The following is a 17938-nucleotide window of genomic DNA, read 5'->3' on the forward strand; positions in this document are numbered from 1 at the left end:
TCCATCTTGGAGGCACTCCACAAACTCCCTTTCTTGGGGCCCAGTACCATCCTGATTCTCCCAGTCTACCCGCATGTTGAAATCTCCCATGACAACTGTAATGGTATCTTTGCGACAGGCCAATTTCAACTCTTGATTCAACTTCCACCCTACATCCCGACGACTGTTTGGGGGCCTGTAGATAACTCCCATTTGGGTCTTTCTACCCAGGAGCATAATGTGGCGAAATATGATCACGGCCAGTTAAGAAGAAAAAAGCAACATATTGTTTGAATGGCAAGAGACTGCCAAACTCAGTGGTACAGGGAAATCTGGGTGTCCTGGGATACGATTAAATTAAGTGCAAGTATGCAGGTACATCTAGTGATCAGAAAGGCAAATGGAATGTTGACATTTTGTTTTGATTCATTGCTTTCCTGGTTAAGTGGTCAGCATTTATTGCCGATCATTAACTGTCCTGTAGGAGGTGTGCTGAGTGACAGTGATTACCACTGATGCCTCACAGCACCAGCAAGCTGGGTTCAATTCCAACCTTGGACGACTGTTTGTGTGGAGTTTGTGCATTCTCTCAGAATCCATATGGGCTTCTTCTGGGTGCTCTGGTTTCCTCGCATAGTCCAAAGATGTGTAGGTTAGGTGGATTGGCCATGCTTAATTGCTCACAGTGTCCAGAATATGCAGAATAGGCGGTTTAGCCATGGGAATTGCAGAGTTACAGGGATAAAGCAAGGGGTGGAGCTGGGTGTGTTGCTGTTCTGATAGTCAGTGCAAACTTGATCAGCAGGATGGCCTACTTCCATCTTGTAGGGATTCCATGATACTCGTCTGAACTTCTGCTGTATAAGGAGAATACCATTAGTGAGGGAGTTCCAGGATTTTCATATATACAGCCTCTATTTTGCTAGATAGTGTGCTGTAGATGAGAACAGATGGAGGTCATTCAGCTACTCAAGCCTGCTACAAAAGAACAGGAGGATGCATCTTGAATTTGCTCCATCTGTTGATTGAATAAAATCAACATATATCTTCACTGTTGACCTTTCCTCTCATACCCCCATTTCACAAAGCTTCTTGGCCAATGCTGAAAACTCCAATTGATCTCGAGCATCCAAAATCTTTCATGGTCCAGAGTTTCAGATTTCTTCTCCTCTTTGTCTGCAATACATGTGTCCTGTTTCCTGCTTGCTCTTATTTGTTACTGTCACATTAAATAAATGGTTGTTAAATAATGTTGTTACTAGCTCATTGTATGGTGATATCTTTTGATTATGTAAATCTCGGTTTTTTATTGATCATGGTAGCCAACATCTTGTTGTTACATGTGTCTGATAATGGAACTGCTTTAAAATAATTGGCCCTTTGGGACATGCATTCACCATGCAGCTCTGAAGTAGCAAGATTCACCAGTCAACAAATCACAGAACGTCCATATCTGGGCAATGTGTGTATAAAATCATCAGGCAAAAAAGGGCAATACAGCATTAAAGCACAGCATCTTCCCGTAGTTGATAACTGACAATGGTTGGAGCATTAATAAACTGAGCCACAGGGCCACCTCAACTCCTAACTGAAATATAGCATGACTGAAATAATGATCCCGATGAACTAAGTTTGAATCCAAATGAGGAAGTTTAAAATCTTTAATTGAGTTTGAACTAAAAGTAACAATGAAACTGTCAGACTATGTAAATGTTTCACTAATGTTCCTCCGGCTAAGAAAGCTGATGCCCTTCCCTCTAAATCTTAGAATTTCTACCTTATATTACAACATTGGCCAACTCTATTCAATAATGTCATTGGTTACCTATTGGACTATACTGTATTGTGGCATTACAATCTTTCCCTTTCATCTGTGAATTGTTCTTGGACCGTGATGGATCAACCATCATTGGCTGTGGAGCATTAAGAAACATCACAGAGACTGCAGTGACAGAGTGGAGGTTGGGGGGTTGAGGGGAATCTGACTGCATGGCTAAGATAAGGGGGAGATGGATGACTGAATTCTTACAGGCATTGTGCTGAAGGTAACAGAATGAGGAATGAGCTTGCTGAGCAAATTTTTCTAAGGTTTGTACTCAGCGATTTTCTGCACAGAAAGGAGCAGTGAGTAATCTGCTGATATCATGGTGAAAGCCAGCTCCCAAAGTCATCAAGAATGGACAACAGAAATGTTTGCCTCACAGCCCACAGATTCCATGTGAAACACAAGTGTGAGGTTTGAATTCCTTTTGGGGTGGGTCCCTGCTCTGTCAGCAGGAGTACGGCAGTAACTGCCATCTGAGCTGGCATACTGAGAGAGGGTAACACTTCTGGAAGGGTTCAGAAAGGTCTGGGTCGCACTGCAGAGAAATCAGTAGAGGATCCAGGCTGACACTCCACTGACAGAGTGCTGCTCTATCTGAGGTGCCGATTTCAAATGAATTGTAAAACTGGGGCTCCATTCTCAAGAAACAAGACAGGCCAGTTCTCCTGTGTCCCTGCTACAGTTGACTGAGTTGTAGACATGCTCGCTGAGCTGGTGGGTTTGGTTGCAAGCGTTTCATCACCTTGCTAGGTAACATCATCAGTGCACCTCCGGTGAAGCATTAGTGTTCTGTCCCGCTTGTTATTTACATGCCTCAGTTTGTTGGGGATTTGGTACCACTTCTGGTTCTGTTTCTCATTGGTTTGTACACAGGATCCAATTCAATGTGTTTGTTGATGGAGTTCCAGTTAGAATGCCAGGTCTCTAGGAATTCCCTGGCAAGTCTCTGTTTGATTTTAAAAGTTTATTGATTAACTGCAGACTCTGTGACAAAGTGAATGAAAACATGGCGTGCACTTTAAACGCTTGAAATGTAGTCCACTCCAAATCTGTCCTGTGTCTTGAAAACCAGATTATTAGCCTGCTCCAATCCTATTGGAATTCATGTGTAGGGCTTCGGAATGTTAAATGCAATATGTATCAATGGTGTTCTACAGCTGCGCATGCAAGTACAATGCTTCCTTGACTGTGTTATGAATTAATGTTATTACTTAAACATAGAAACGTAGAAAATAGCAGCAGGCCCTTCAAGCCTGCTCTACCATTCAATAGGATCATGGCTGATTATCCAACTCAGTACTCTGTTTCCACTTTCTCCCCATTGTCTTATATCCCTTTAGCCCCTAAGAACTATACCTAATTCTACCTTCAAAACATTCAACGTTTTGGCCACAACCGATTTCTGTGGCAGGTTATTCCACAGGTTCACCACTGTCTAGATAAAGAAATGTTGTCATCTCAGTCCTTAATGGCCTACCGTGTATCCCTAGATTGTGGGTCCTGGTTCTGGACTTCCTGGTCATCAGGATCACCCCTCATGCATTTACCCAGTCTAGTCCTGTTAGAATTTTATAAGTTTCTATGAGATTTCCTCTCATTCTTCTAAGCTCCAGTGAATATAGTCCTTCCCAATCCAATCTTTCTTTCAGTCCTGCCATCCCCTGGAATCAGTCTGGCAAACCTTTGTTGCACTCCTTCCCATAGGCTAGACACTGAATGGAAGAGTGTTATCTTCGTGACTTACAATCTTATGTCATTGTTAATGATGTTCATTTTTAATGATGTACCATGTTTTAGCTGGTTTCCTCTCTTCATTTATCATCTGGATTGATGAGCCAGAATTGATACCTTTAATAATAAGGTTTAATGTTGCTCACCATTATTATTGTGTAATTGGTTCAGTAACATTTTGAGAAAGGAGCACCCAGAGAATTCGTGAAGAATTCGCCTTGCTCCACTGTTACATACAGATGAAGCAGAAATAGGCAAGTCAGCCCCTTGACCATACTGCACCATTCAATAAGGCTGATTTGATCACTCCACATTCCTTCAATAATTATTAATGCATGCCACTTAACTCTTTTTGGTCTAGACAATTAAAGCTTATCATTTTAAAAGAATATGCCTTTCTTTTCTGCATCTTTTTCTCTCTTTGTTAAACAAGTCTTCCTTCCCTCCATTTCTCTTTGATTCGAATTATCTTTCTTGAATGCTCTGTTGGCTCTGATAATCTGTTGGTCGTGTTATTTGGCATGGCCTACGGTTATACCCGTCAAGCCTGTTATTAGCTTTCACTTCCAGCCGCCTACAGTGTAAAAGTATTTTTAAGCTTAAAACTCCAAATAAAAACGTGTAAATAAAGCTGTCCTTCTTTACTGAATCCATGGCAGATCCTGGACATGCCGAGTACAGTCGACATTGGACACTGTCTGATCCACGCTGAGTACAGGGCAGACCCCGGACACTGCTTGATTTGCACCGATACTGAGCAGACATTAGGCACTGTCTGATCCACATTGATACAGAGCAGACCCTGGGCACTGCCTCATCCACACTGATACTGAGCAGACCCTAGGCACTGCCTGATCCACAGTGAGCCAATCTAAACACAAGGACATTCTTTCCTAAGCAACCTTCTCACACCTTTTCCATATGTTACTTACCATTTGGATAACAGATACTGGGCCAATGCTGTTCACATAGATGTCCACGTCAATAACAATTGGCTTTACTGAAAAATAAACAATAAAAAACACATTTTTAGCATTAGCAAAAGTGAAGATTGTATTTCAAGATTCCGTCACACGTCTATTCTAGGAAACTATGATTAAAATTAATGATGCATTTCAGCATCCCAGTTTTGAGTTTGGAGGTGCTGGATTCACCAATGGCTCTCACAGCCCCCCCCACCCCACCACCACCACCACCCCGGCCCGCTCACCGGTACCCAGGTACTGTGGTCCTACACTGTCAGAGTGCGCCAGTTTTGGTCATGATTTTTAACCCAAGCCATTTCTGCATCAGGCAGATGCAACCAATTGTTGGAAAGAGAGCAAAAGAAGTCTAGCTGGTCTGCTTGCCCATTTGGCACAATGGCTTGTCTGATGCATTGATGTGCTGGGCTTCCCTGTCATTTGCAATGGGTTTATCTGTGAGAAAAATATAATTCTCATCTCTGTTGTAAATGGGCAACCCCTGATTTTTAAACAGCGATGCCTAAATCCCCTGACAAGAGAAACATCTTTTCCATATCTACTCTGTCAATACCTCTCAGGATCTTATGGCTTTCAATCAAGTCACGTCTTATTCTTCTAAACTCCAGTGGACACAGGCCTAACTAATCCAACAGCTCTTCATAAGATAACCTGCTCATTCCACACATTAGACTAATTAGCTATGTCTGAACTACTTCCAAAGCGCATACTTTTGTAAGGAGGCCAATATTTTACTCAGTACTCCAGGTATTGTCCCATCAGTGCCTGTATAACTGAAGCATTAACCTCAGTGCTTTCACCTTAAATCCCTTTCTGACAAATGATAACATTCTGCCAGCTTTCCTGATTCCTTACAGTGCCTGTGTACTAACTTTCTGTGAATCATGTCCTAGGGAACCCAGATCTCTTTACATCTCATAGGTCTCATAAGTAGGGGCAGTATGGTGGCTCAGTGGTTAGCACTGCAGCCTCACAGCACCAGGGACCCAGGTTCAATTCCAGCCTGAGGCGACTGTCTATGTGGAGTTTGCACATTCACCTCGTGTCAGAACGGGTTTGTTCCAGTTTCCTCCTGCAGTCAATAGATGTGCAGGCTAGGTGGTTTGCCCATGCTAAATTGCCCATAGCGTTCAGGGATGTGTAGATTAGGTGGGTTATAGGGGGATGGATCTAGGTGGGATTCTCTAAGTTTCTGTGTGGACTTGTCGCGCCAAAGGGCCTGTTTCCACGCTGTAGGGATTCTATATTCTTTTCTTTGTTCTTTGTCTGTAATCTCTCACAATTTGTACAATATACTTCCATTTTGTTTTTATCTGCCAAAATAGACAATTTTACATTTTCCCACCTGTTATCACATTTGCAGTTTTATTAAATGAATATGTTTTACTCGGTGGCTCAGTGGTTAGCACTGCAGCCTCACAGTGCCAGGGACCCAGGTTCAATTCCAGCCTCGGGCGACTGTCTGTGTGGAGTTTGCACCATTCTCCCCATGTCTGTGTGGGTTTCCTCTGGGTGCTCTGGTTTCCTCCCACAGTCCAAAGATGTGCAGGTTAGGTGGATTGGCCATGCTAAAATTGCCCATAGTGTTCAGGGGCAAGTGGGTTACAGGGGGACGGGTCTGGGTAGGATTCTTCAAGGGGTGGTGTGGACTTGTTGGGCTGAAGGGCCTGTTTCCACACTGTAGGGAATCTAAAAAAAAACCTTGCTTTGAGACACTCACTCTATCAGCAATGGAATTATCTAGGTTTTGATGCAGAGGGTAGTTCCCTAAATCTTGACATCTTGCAGGATTTGAATGTTCAATAGCAATCTTTATTCATCAGGTAAGAATAATTTTGGTTGCTCAGGAAATTAATCACAAACGAGATGCTACCACCACCAGGAATTTCCTGATCCCTCTGACTGAAGCCAGAATCTAGCAGGTACCTGGCAACGGTCCCCCAGTGACAGAGGGTGTGGGTAAATTTCCTTTGTTGAGGGCCATAGCCCAGTTACAAGCAATCCCACAGAATCACTCCTCAGTACAATCCTGGCTTGTTGGCAGTGGCCATTTCTCATTTCAAAGGTTCCATGTGCATCAGCTACCGTGTGCAGCCACTTTGAAACACCCTCACAGTCTCCTCTTGCCTCAACAGCTCTCACCTTTAACAGGGAGTCTTCCAGCTGAATGGAGTTTTGAGTCCTATAATCATAGGATCAGGAATGTCACTCTCACTCTGACATCCCTCACCCTCACACCAAGTCTTACACTCACCCTGACTCTGACACTTAATCTCCTCTCATTCTGACCTCCATTCCTCACTCTGACCCTCAACCCAACCCTCACCTCCCCTTACTCTGACAACTGCCCTCATTCCAATCCCCCTACCCTTGCTCTGACTCTCCTCATCTTCTTGATCCATGAAGTTCTATCTTCTGATTATTGTGTGTGTCCTATGTTGCTTATTTGTTCTGAGACATTTCTAAAAGCATGCAGTAGACTGTAAGGGAGTGAATCTCAGTGCCTGAATTCGACAGTCTAACCTACTCACCTCCTGTGACATGAGGAATATAGAGATCCTTGCACATCTTGTAATTTGTGTCATGCCTATGACTACCACCACTCAGTTTAACAATCAAACCAATGTGGACTGGGTGATCCTCAATACCTCAACACTGAAAACATAACTCTACACTACTGTAATGGTGGAGGTATACAAATGAAGCTATTAGAATAACATTAGTCTTGGTAAGTTGCCTGCCAGAGGGTGGAGTGGTGTTTTATCTATTTGTCAGGCTGATCGCTGGGGAATATCAGCTTGCTCTCCATTCTGCGTAACAGAAGGTCATGAGTTCTAGCATAAATCCAGGTTCTTATTACATAATTCAGACTGACAGTGATAGAATGCTGCACTGTCTGATGTTTGATCTTCGGAAGTAAACACTACACTGAGAATCTTTGCCTCCCCTCTGAACCAAATGTAAAAGATCCAACAGCACAATTCAAAGAGCGGAGTTCGCCCAGGAGTCCAGGCTGAGATTTATCCCTCACCCCACATCACAGTCATCAAATTATCATGATCACATTTACTGTGTGTGAGATCTTACTATGTGCAAATCACTTCCGTGTTTCCGACATGACAACAGCAATCACACTTCAGAGGCATCTCATTGGTTGAATGGAATTTCAGAACGTACTATGGTTAGGAGAGATGCTAAATAAATGCAAGCTAATTTTCTCAAGATGTGTGAATGGGACAAGGCTAGAATATTAAGATCTTTGCATTGATGTACTGATTGGAATCTGGCAAAATGTCAGTAAAAGTTGCGACAGCTCCTGTGAAAGGTAATCTATGTAAGGTTGGTAAGAGGTTAGGGTGCGAGTAAACAGGCTGCAGGTGGGCAGTTGCCTAAGTGACAGAAAGGTTATGGAATATTTAGGACAGTTTGGGGTGGGAGGGTGGGGCTGGTGTTGCGTCCAGCCTGGAAGAAGGGGGATGTGGGATCACGCAGAGGGAGAGGGGGATATAGGTTTTCAGAGAATTAGGAAGGAGAATCCTGTAGGAAGGAGAGGGTGACAATCTCAGGGGAAAGGGTGGGTGGTCAGCTCCTGGCTGGGAGATCACATGTTGGGTCCGGGGCAGACGTTGCTGGGTGATGGGGGAGCTGTGACGGGTGAATGTTTGGTCCCTGGAAGTGAGTGGTATAGATGTACTCAGGGTCTGGGTGTTAATGGGTCTGGCAGAGGTGTAGTGGGGGTGTATTCAGGATATGATTGGGTCAGTTTTGCAGTTTCCCAGGGATGAGACTAAATTTTTAAATATCTAACCTTTCCTGGGTAACTATTAACTGCTGCTAAACTCTGCGAATTGTCAGATTTCAATGCATACTCTCGGAGTGTTAAACACATCAGAAACTGCTCATTCAAATGTTCAGTTTACTAGCAATTTCCTTCTGTGTCTGCTACACTGGGTATCAAAAATCATAGAATCCCTACAGTGTGGAAACAGGCCCTTCAGCCCAACAAATCCACACTGACCCTCAGAGCATCCCACCCAGACTCTTATAATCCACCTACTCTATACATCTCTGAACACAATGGGCAATTTAGCATGGCCAATCCACCTAGCCTGTACATCTTTGGACTGTGGGAGGAAACCACAACACCCAGAGGAAACCCACGCAGACACGGGGAGAATGTGCAAACTCCACACAGACAGTCACCTGGCAGTGGAATTGAACCTGAAAGTTTTGCAGTGAGACAGCAGTGCTAACCACTGAGCCAACATGCCACCCCTACATTCTATAGGGTCGCCATGCACAACCTTCCACCTACATGACAGAAAAACTATTTGGCCATTGGAGACTTCAGGCCAATATTTAGATCTTCCCTAGGTAACAGGAATGGTGTTGGAGACTTGGTGAGCTTCAAGTTTGACATGTTTATGCAGGAAGTAGAGTTTGTCGTAACTACAGGCTGATCTGATTAACATCCATTTTTAAAATGCACATTGCACTGACTAATCCAATAGAATTTTTGATGATTAACAGTGTCAGGAACATTGCATAAGTTTAATTTTATTTTGTACATCAAGAAGAAGACATGATTCTAGTTTCATTTTTTGAGTTGTTCTTGTGAACTGGATGCCAAGATGTCTAGAGGCTTGTTTGCAAACATGAATTTTTAATTAGGGTTAACAAGCATGTGAAGAGCTGAGGGTTAATAGCTTAGCACATTAACAAAAAACTTCTTTAAAAAACATGCATTCTTCATGACAGGTGCAAGGAACACAGAAAAATCCAGAAGGGAGCCAGTCTGTATGTGTGTGCCAGAGAATAAAAGCAGTAACATTAAACTCTTGAGGAGGAAATCCTGCAAGCCTTCTGGAAACTGAAGTTAGGATGGAAGACTTGAATTAGTTAAGGGGTTAAATTTTCAGTCATATTGTTGGAAGAAAATGGGAATCACTGATGGACAGTTGGAAGTATAGGAGTCATCCTATCATGATAGCAACAGCCTTAATAAAATACAGACAATGCCTGGGAAAACTTGGAAAAGCAGCAAGTATGGACAAAGGAAAACGGAAGCTTTAATATGTATGTTGCAATGTTTTGTATAAAGCTTGGGATGTCTGTAAGCCAGCAGTTAGTTTGATGCTTCATGGTGGTGACTAGCTCTTACAAACAAATTAAAAACAATCCATTGACCTGATTCCTGAGTGCTCTATCAACTTATCAAGTTGTACGATAATTGAATCTGGCATAATCAATTGTATATAAAAGATAAACGTTGGATAGAACAAATAAAAGTTTGGGAACTAAAATAGAAATAATAAGGGATATCCAAAAGTTGGATACAGTTCAAGGAAAAGAGAACCTTGAAAGAAAATCTATGGAATTCACTGCCACAGAAGGCTGTGGAGGCCAGTTCACTGAGTATATTTCAGACTGAGGTAGATAGGTTCTTGATTATCAGGGGAATCAAGGGTTACAGGGAGAAAGCAGGAGAATGGGGTTGCGAAACTTATCAGCCATGGTTGAATGGCGGAGAAGACTTGATGGGCCGAATGGCCTAATTTCTGCTCTTATGGTCTTAAAATTGAAATGTTAGCACACAATTTGATAACACACTCAACAGATTAACACTTATATAGACAGTAGGTAATGGGATGACGCACGACTATATGATAGCACAGAGTTGAAGGGGGTACATCACTTCAGAAGGAACAGCACATATGACAAGCAGCGGCACGGTGGCTCAGTGGTTAGCACTACTGCCTCACAGTGCAAGGGACCCAGGTTTGATTCCAAACCTTGGATGTTGTCTGTGTGGAGTCTGCACATTCTCCATGCATCTGCGTGGGTTTCCTCCCACAGTCCAAAGTTGTGCAGGCTAGTTGGATTGGCCACGCTAAATCGTCCATAGTGTTCAGGGACATGTAGGGGTTAGGGAATGTGTCTGGGTGGGATGCTCTGACGGGCTGGTGTGGATTTGTTGGGCTGAACTGCCTGTTTCCACGCTGTAAGGGATCTACGATCTGACAGTATTTCAGGAATTAGTGGGAGCTGTCAGACCACCACTTGAGGCAACAGCAGTAATGGTTAACGAACATCAGAGGGAGCAGACCCCATTCAATCATGTAACTTACAGATGATTAGGCAGATAAGAAGGTAGCCACAATAGATTCTGAGCATCAGGTAGCAGCAGCAGCAACTGGTTTGGAGGAAATAATTTTGGTACATTTATACAGGGATATGGATTGGAGGAAAAAGCAATGGGAAGAACAAGGAGTGGAAAAAGGTGCTTGGTAGATAGGAAAGGATGGTAGCACCATGTTGCACTCAACAAAACCTCATAAAATATCCCACAGAAATGCACACCTTGGGAGGGAGGCCTTGTTGCTGATGCTTGTGGTGGAAAGTAATGGGAGGCTGTAAAACAATGTCAGCAATGTGTAGTATATGAATAAACTGACCCAGGAAGACCAGTTAAAGTCTACAAGTCACACCAACACAGACCAGAGGGGACATGGGAACAATTACAAATTGATGACACAGGTGTCCTCCCACCAAGTAGGGGAAAAACCTAACGTTTGGTTATCATTGACCAATTTATAGGGTGAGTGGAAACCTGTTCCACATGAGAGTGTTTAGTGACAAATGTTGCTTGAATAATGGCAGAACAAAGTAATCCCAAGATGGAGAATATCATTACAAATGAATTCAGATCAGGGAAATACTTCACAGGATGAGTGATTAATGATTAAGAATTGATTAAAGTGCAGAAGGTAATTAAGATGACGTGGAATTTTGGCCTCTATTATTAGAGGTTTATAACTGTGGAATATCTTGTTAAAACAGTGCAGGATTTTGTGGAGGCTACATCTGGAATGCTGTGTACCGTTATGATTGTGTATTTTTAGGAAAGGATATAGTAGCATTGGAGGTTATTCAAAAGAGAGTCATTACACAGATTCCTGAGATGATGGGGTTAACTCAAATGAGCAACTTAACAGGTTAGGCCTTGTTCATTACAGAAGATTGAAGGGTGACCTATTGAAACATATAGGATTCTGAGGTGACTTTACAAGAAAGTTATTAAGATGATGTTTCCATCAGGGTAGGGCAGGCAGCAGGTCTCGAACAAGGGGACACAGTTACAGGATAACAGTTACAAACTGAGCCATACCAGTTGATGTGGATTTGATCCAAAGAACGTGAAGAAGGACTCAGGACAAGAGGCGCTGTGAGAGGAAACAGAACCGCACCAGCAGAAGAGTGGGAGGAGAGAACCTAAAAGCCGTGCAGAGAAGTCAGACCCACCAGGTATCACTGGCAGGACAGGAAGGCCAAAGCCATGTGATGGGGACATGAGACCATGCAAACGATGTATGGGCAGTTCTGAACTGGGTCCAGTTTGTTCATTAGGGAGCTGGGCATGGCCATAAGACCATGAGGCTATAAGACATAGGAGTGGAAGTAAGGCCATTCGGCCCATCGAGTCCACTCCACCGTTTAATCATGGCTGGTGGGCATTTCAATTCCACTTACCTGCACTGTCCCCATAGCCCTTAATTCCTTGCGAGATCAAGAATTTATCAATTCCTGCCTTGAAGACGTTTACCGCCCCGGCCTCCACTGTGCTCCGTGGCAATGAATTCCACAGCCCACCACTCTCTGGATGAAGAAATGCCTTCTCATTTCCATTCTAAATTGACCCCCTTTACTTCTAAGGCTTTGCCCACGGGTCCTGGTCTTTCCGCCTAACGGAAACAAATTCCCAGCATCCACCCTTTCTAAGCCATGCATTACCTTGTAAGTTTCTATTAGAACTCCCCTCAACCTTCTAAACTCTAATGAATACAATCCCAGCATCCTCAGCCATTTATCACATGTTAGGCCTACCATTCCAGGACCTAATGGCTAAAGGGATTAAGAGGTATGGTGAGAAAGCAGGAGTGGGATATTTGAAACTGCATGATCAACTATGATCATATTGAACGGTGGTACAGGCTTGAAGGGCTGAATCACCTACTCCTGCACCTATTTTCTATGTCTACTAAGATGACACTCACTTAAAACTAAGACGTGAAGGAACTTCCTCTCCCAGAGGATCTTAAATGTCTGGAATTCTCTAACCCAGAGAGTTGTAGAGGTGATATCATGCAAAGTATTTAAAGAGGCAGCAGATGATTTAAAATAGAGGGTTGAGGCCTTGGGAAGTCTTGAAAGGCTGATTGGCCTACTTTCGCCCCCATTTTCCATGTTCTTATGAAGATTGTAGGCCGCAGGGAACCAATCAAAATTTTCACATCCTGTTCCACCAACAGAGATCAGGCCTGGTAGATTCAATCAATAGGACATTAAAGCGAAAATTATCTAAATTCATCCAGTTGGCAGCACAGGAATGTGCCAATCTGTTGCTTAAGATACTGATGGAACTTCAGACTATATAAAATAGTTTAATTCCAGGGGAGTTACGATAGGAAAGGCAATGAGATTGCCAGAGGATGTGGTGATTGGTCATGAAGAAGTTGGACCTGCAAGAAAAAGGGATAAGCAAATTAAGAGAAAGCTGTGCAAGAAGCTGTATGGGCTGAGACAAGAAGCTCAGAGTCGGTTGGTCATATACAGCAGTAAAGCAGAAGCAGGAATGGAACTGGTTCAGACACCCAGAGTAGGAGAAAAGGTCATGGCAAAGGTCATGTTGGAGGAGCTGGAATTTGCACTACAATGAATAGAGCATTATGGGTGATCATAAAGGGTAACATGCACCTGTACAGACAAAAAAGCTCATTAGGACTGGTCACAGTTGGACCAAGTCATTACTGATTTATGTTTTCCAGAATAATTAGTTCACAGGAGTAGTTGAACCATGCTAACCATGGTAGTGACATGGGTGGGTAAACTGCTTTCCAAGTATTTCCTGAGGAGCTATAAACAAATGGATAGCTACGCGGATAGTAGAAAAGCTCACAATCTGGAGCAAGGGCAAGGACCTAACGATGAATAGCCACTTATTTTGCATGACTTGTGATGGTTTTGTATGTGCTATGCAAGTGGTAGAACAAGGGATGAGCAGTGAAGTTGTTATGGTATGTTTAAAATTATAACATCAACACCTAATCATGTACAGCTTATCTGCACTACCACTATACTTATCTACCATTGAGCAGAAACACTGACTCTGAAAATGAGCTTCACACCAAAGTGGCCCGGAGTAAGATCAGCAAATCTGGGAATGATAAAGAGAGTGGTCAGTATGCAGCAAATTTACACCAACTGTGGCCACAACAATGCACAGTACAACTGTAGGTTGGTGGGAACTCCAAGAAATGGTCTGGTCATGCTAAAGAATGATAAACTTTTAAACATATATTTTGTAACATCTCCAGTATTGATTTGCATCAGCGATGTTAGTGCAAACCCATAGTGATGTGGGTTAACGGTGGAGAATGGCCACTGGCTGTCCCTATAATCCAGGAAAATGGTTGACTGAAACACAATTAATTATATCATTATTGTATTCAACACAGGGTCTTCAGAAATAAATCCAACAACAATAGATTGAAAGGTTCAGACTTTACTTTCTCAATTTAAGGAAACTTTGGAAAAGGGACAAGGATCCAGGACAAACAGTTCAGTATAGATTGAGATCTGACACAGGTAATTCAGAGATAGGATACAGCACTGGACAGTCATTCATAAATTGATCATGGTGCAGGAAAGTCTCTCAAATGTGTAATCAGAGATGACATCTGCAGTATCTGAGGGTCATGGATACTCCATCTAATGAGGAACAGACCTAAGATACATTTATAAGGATGAGGTACCTCAGTGGATAATTGATGTGCACTTGTTTTGCCTGTCATGGCACAAGGGGCATGACCCGACCAGCCACCAGCTCAGGGTTTTAATACATGGATATAAAACAGATGCGGAATGTGTTATACACAATAAGATGCTAATCAGCATTGTTCTGGTAATTCCAGTTAAGCGTTAACGCCCACTAAGATATTATATAGAGTAGAGAATATCGGGGTAATGGGTGGGGTAATGTATCATATTATACACTAGAGCTAGGAAGAGATACAATAAGCACAGTTTTAAATAAATGTTGTGTAGATGACTCTTCAGTAGATTGTCCAGATTCAATATATGAGATGTAGAAGCATGGCATTGATTTATTACATCAGTTAGCTGTACAATGGAAGATATAACGACTGCAGTGGAAACAATTCACATTTCACATCTAGGTAAAAGAGATTTTGTATCACTATGGCATAAACGGACAAGCAATATAGGAACAATCAATCCAGTCCTTTATAGCTGTATGGTGTGTTTGCAAACCCAGGTGGGTAAAGTAGAACTGGTGGAAATCTACAGGAGAGACAGTATGGAAAAGCAGGCACAGTATCTGACCAGTTCTGCCATGTAATCCTACTATTGCCTGAACAGCTTAAAGATGATGCCCAGCAAGAACATAGAATGTACGACACCATGCAGCAATAAACGAGATCATTGGGTGATGATGTCAAACAAATTGATATCACTGGTGAAAGGACTTGTGGAATTGGAAATCGAAAATGCAGATACACCTATATGGGATCGTCTGCCATGTTTTAGTTATCGCCCAGTTGTTACTGGCAGTATAACTCACCTACTTGGTTCACAGCACCAGATGTGGCAGAAATATGGAAGTTGGAGAATGTAGGTTCAGAATGCATGAAGCACAGGGGCAAATTGTTGGGCCAGACTGTGCTTTAAGTCTCTTTTTAAGCTTTTGAGTCTTTGGTCTTTGTAAGAATACTGCTGAGATAAAAGGAATTAGTGTGAGTTCGAATACTTTCCTGGTGTTTGTAATAATAATATTGTTGCCACACTTTGTCTAGTGTCATACTGTTCATATTTTTTTCTTGTTGAATAGACTTTTTGGTGTTAAAAGCACATTGGCAGATTCTCTTGAATCTGTTCAGTAACTGACCAGTATGACTAAAATCAAAACAAAAACAAATTTAGGGTCTAGTAAGTCTGGTTTCACTCTGGAAGCTGTTTTGCCCAATAATGGCATCAGATAGGATCATAATAACTAGGGAGTTTTATAAAAGGGATGTAGTCTGAAAAGGGGTAGCAGGAACTGTAGGTGCTGGAGAATCTGAGAAAGCAAGGTGTAGAGCTGGATGAACACACATGGCCAAGCAGCATCAGAGGAGCAGCATCCATTTCTGAAGAAGCGTCTAGGCCTGAAACATCAGCCTTCCTGCTTCTCTGATGCTGCTTGGCCTGCTGTGTTCATCCAGTTCTACACTTAGTTATCTTTGTAATCTGTGAAGCTCTGGTTACACCCTGACTTAAGGATTGTGTCCTGTCCTGTCCTGCGCTTAGGGATATAAGGGTATTTGAGAGGGCATGGGGGAGAGTTAGCAGGATGATTTTGGAGCAGAGGGATTTAGTGACATTCGAAATGCTGGTGTTGAGAAATTGAGGACAGATTTGATAGATGTGTACACAATTAGCACAAATAAAAGTAGACAAATAAAACTATTCACATTGGTTAATGTTTTAAGGGCTGGTGACACAGATTTATGGATTTTGAGCAAAACAAAAGTCTGAGGAAGAAGTTTTTTATACATGGATTGGTCATGATGTGGAACTTGCTGAGTGGACACTGAAGGATGTTATGTCAGAGTCCAACGTGATCTTGATCAGCTCGGCCAATGGGCAAAGGAGTAACAATTGGAGGTTAATTTAGATAAATGTGAGGCATTGCATTTTGGTAAGACAAACAAGGGCAGGACTTCCAGTTAATGGTAGGCCCTTGGGTAGTGCTGTAGAGCAGAGGGACCTGTTGGTTCAGGTACATAATTCCTTGGAGTTTGCATCACAGTCTAGACAAGGTGGTTAAAAAGGCTTTTAACGTGCTTGCCCTCATTCTCAGCCCTTTGAATATAAGAGTTTAGAAGTCATGTTGAGGTTATATAGGACATTGGTGAGGCCTCTTCTGGAGTACTGTGTCCAAACCTGGTTACCTGTTATAGGAAGGAAATTATTAAGCTATAGAGGGTTCAGAGCAGAATTCTCAGGATGTTGCCATGAATGGAAGGTTTGAGTTATAAGGAGAGCTGGATAGAGTCATAGAGTCCTACAGCTTGGAGGCAGGCCCAAATTAGCGCTTCCACGCTAAACCCATTTACCTGCACTTGGCCTTTATCCTCCTAAGCCTTTCCTATCCATGTGTTTGACAAAATGTCTTTTAAATGTTGTTAATGTACCCACCTCAACCATATCCGCTAGCAGTTCATCCATACGCGTACCACCATCTGTGTAAAAATATTTTCTTTCTGGTTCCCATGTTATTAGAATGCCTACAGGCCTCTGACCCAGCAAGTCCACACCAACCCTCAGAGCATTCCACTCATACCCATTCCCAATAACCTACCTAATCTGCACATCTTTGGGCTGTAGGAAGAAACCAGAGCACCTGGAGGAAACCCACACAGACACTAGAAGAATGTGCAAAAGACAGTCACCCAAGGGTAAAATTGAACCCTTGTCCCTGTGAGGCAGCAGTGCTAACCACTGAGCCACCGTGCCACCCTATTTTTTCCACTCTTACTTTAAACTGATGCCCTCTTGTCCTTGATTCCCTAACTCCGAGAAAAAGACTGAGTGCATTCACCCTATCCATTCCTCTCATGATCTTATACACATCTATATGATGCCCCCCCCACCACCAGTTTCCTACCCTCTAAAGAAAAAACATCCTAACTTGTCCAATCTCTCCCTCACAGTCTATAGTACCAGTTCTGGGACTATTATAAATCACAAAGTCAGTCCCTTGAATCCTGGCAACATCTTTGTAAACTTCTTCTGCACTCTTTCCAGTTTAATAGCATGGTTCCTCTTGGCAAGGTGACCAAAACTGAATGTAATACTCCAAGTACAGCCTCACCAACATCCTGTACAACTGCAACATAACTTCTCAACTTCTATATTCAATGCCCTGACTGATGGAGGCCAGTGTGCCAAAAGCCGCCTTCGCTGCCCTGTCTTACTTTCAGAGAACCATGCACCATCCCTCTGTTCCACTATGCTACTTAAGGCCCTACCATTCACAGTGAAACTCCTAACTTGATATGACTTTCCAAAATGCAACACCTCATACTTATCTACATTAAACTCCATTTGTCATTTCTCAGCCCACTACCCCAGTTGATCAAGATCCTGTTGCAATTTCTGATTACCTTCCTCACCATTCATGATACCGCTTATTTTAATGTCATCCACAGTCATACTAATCAAGACTTGTACATTTTCATCCAATTAATTGATATAGATAATAAACAGCAACGGGGCCCAGCACTGACCCGTGAATCAAACTACTCGTCACAGGCTTCTCGTTCAACAAGCATCCTTCCACTATTACTAACAATGGGAACTG

General features: G+C 42.7%; 1 protein-coding gene across 2 annotated transcripts in view; it reads right to left on the reverse strand.

The window, feature by feature from the left end:
- Positions 1-17938, reverse strand: part of LOC125458711 (gamma-aminobutyric acid receptor subunit gamma-4-like) — a 234043-nt gene that overhangs the window by 124080 nt on the left and 92025 nt on the right. For both annotated transcript variants that reach the window (XM_048544201.2, XM_048544200.2), the window contains exon 3: positions 4468-4535. In XM_048544201.2, the coding sequence (XP_048400158.1) occupies positions 4468-4535 (68 nt within the window). The remainder of the gene's footprint in view (positions 1-4467; positions 4536-17938) is intronic.

This window comes from Stegostoma tigrinum, chromosome 15 (genome assembly GCF_030684315.1).
Source record: "Stegostoma tigrinum isolate sSteTig4 chromosome 15, sSteTig4.hap1, whole genome shotgun sequence".
Classification (NCBI taxonomy): Eukaryota; Metazoa; Chordata; class Chondrichthyes; order Orectolobiformes; family Stegostomatidae; genus Stegostoma; species Stegostoma tigrinum.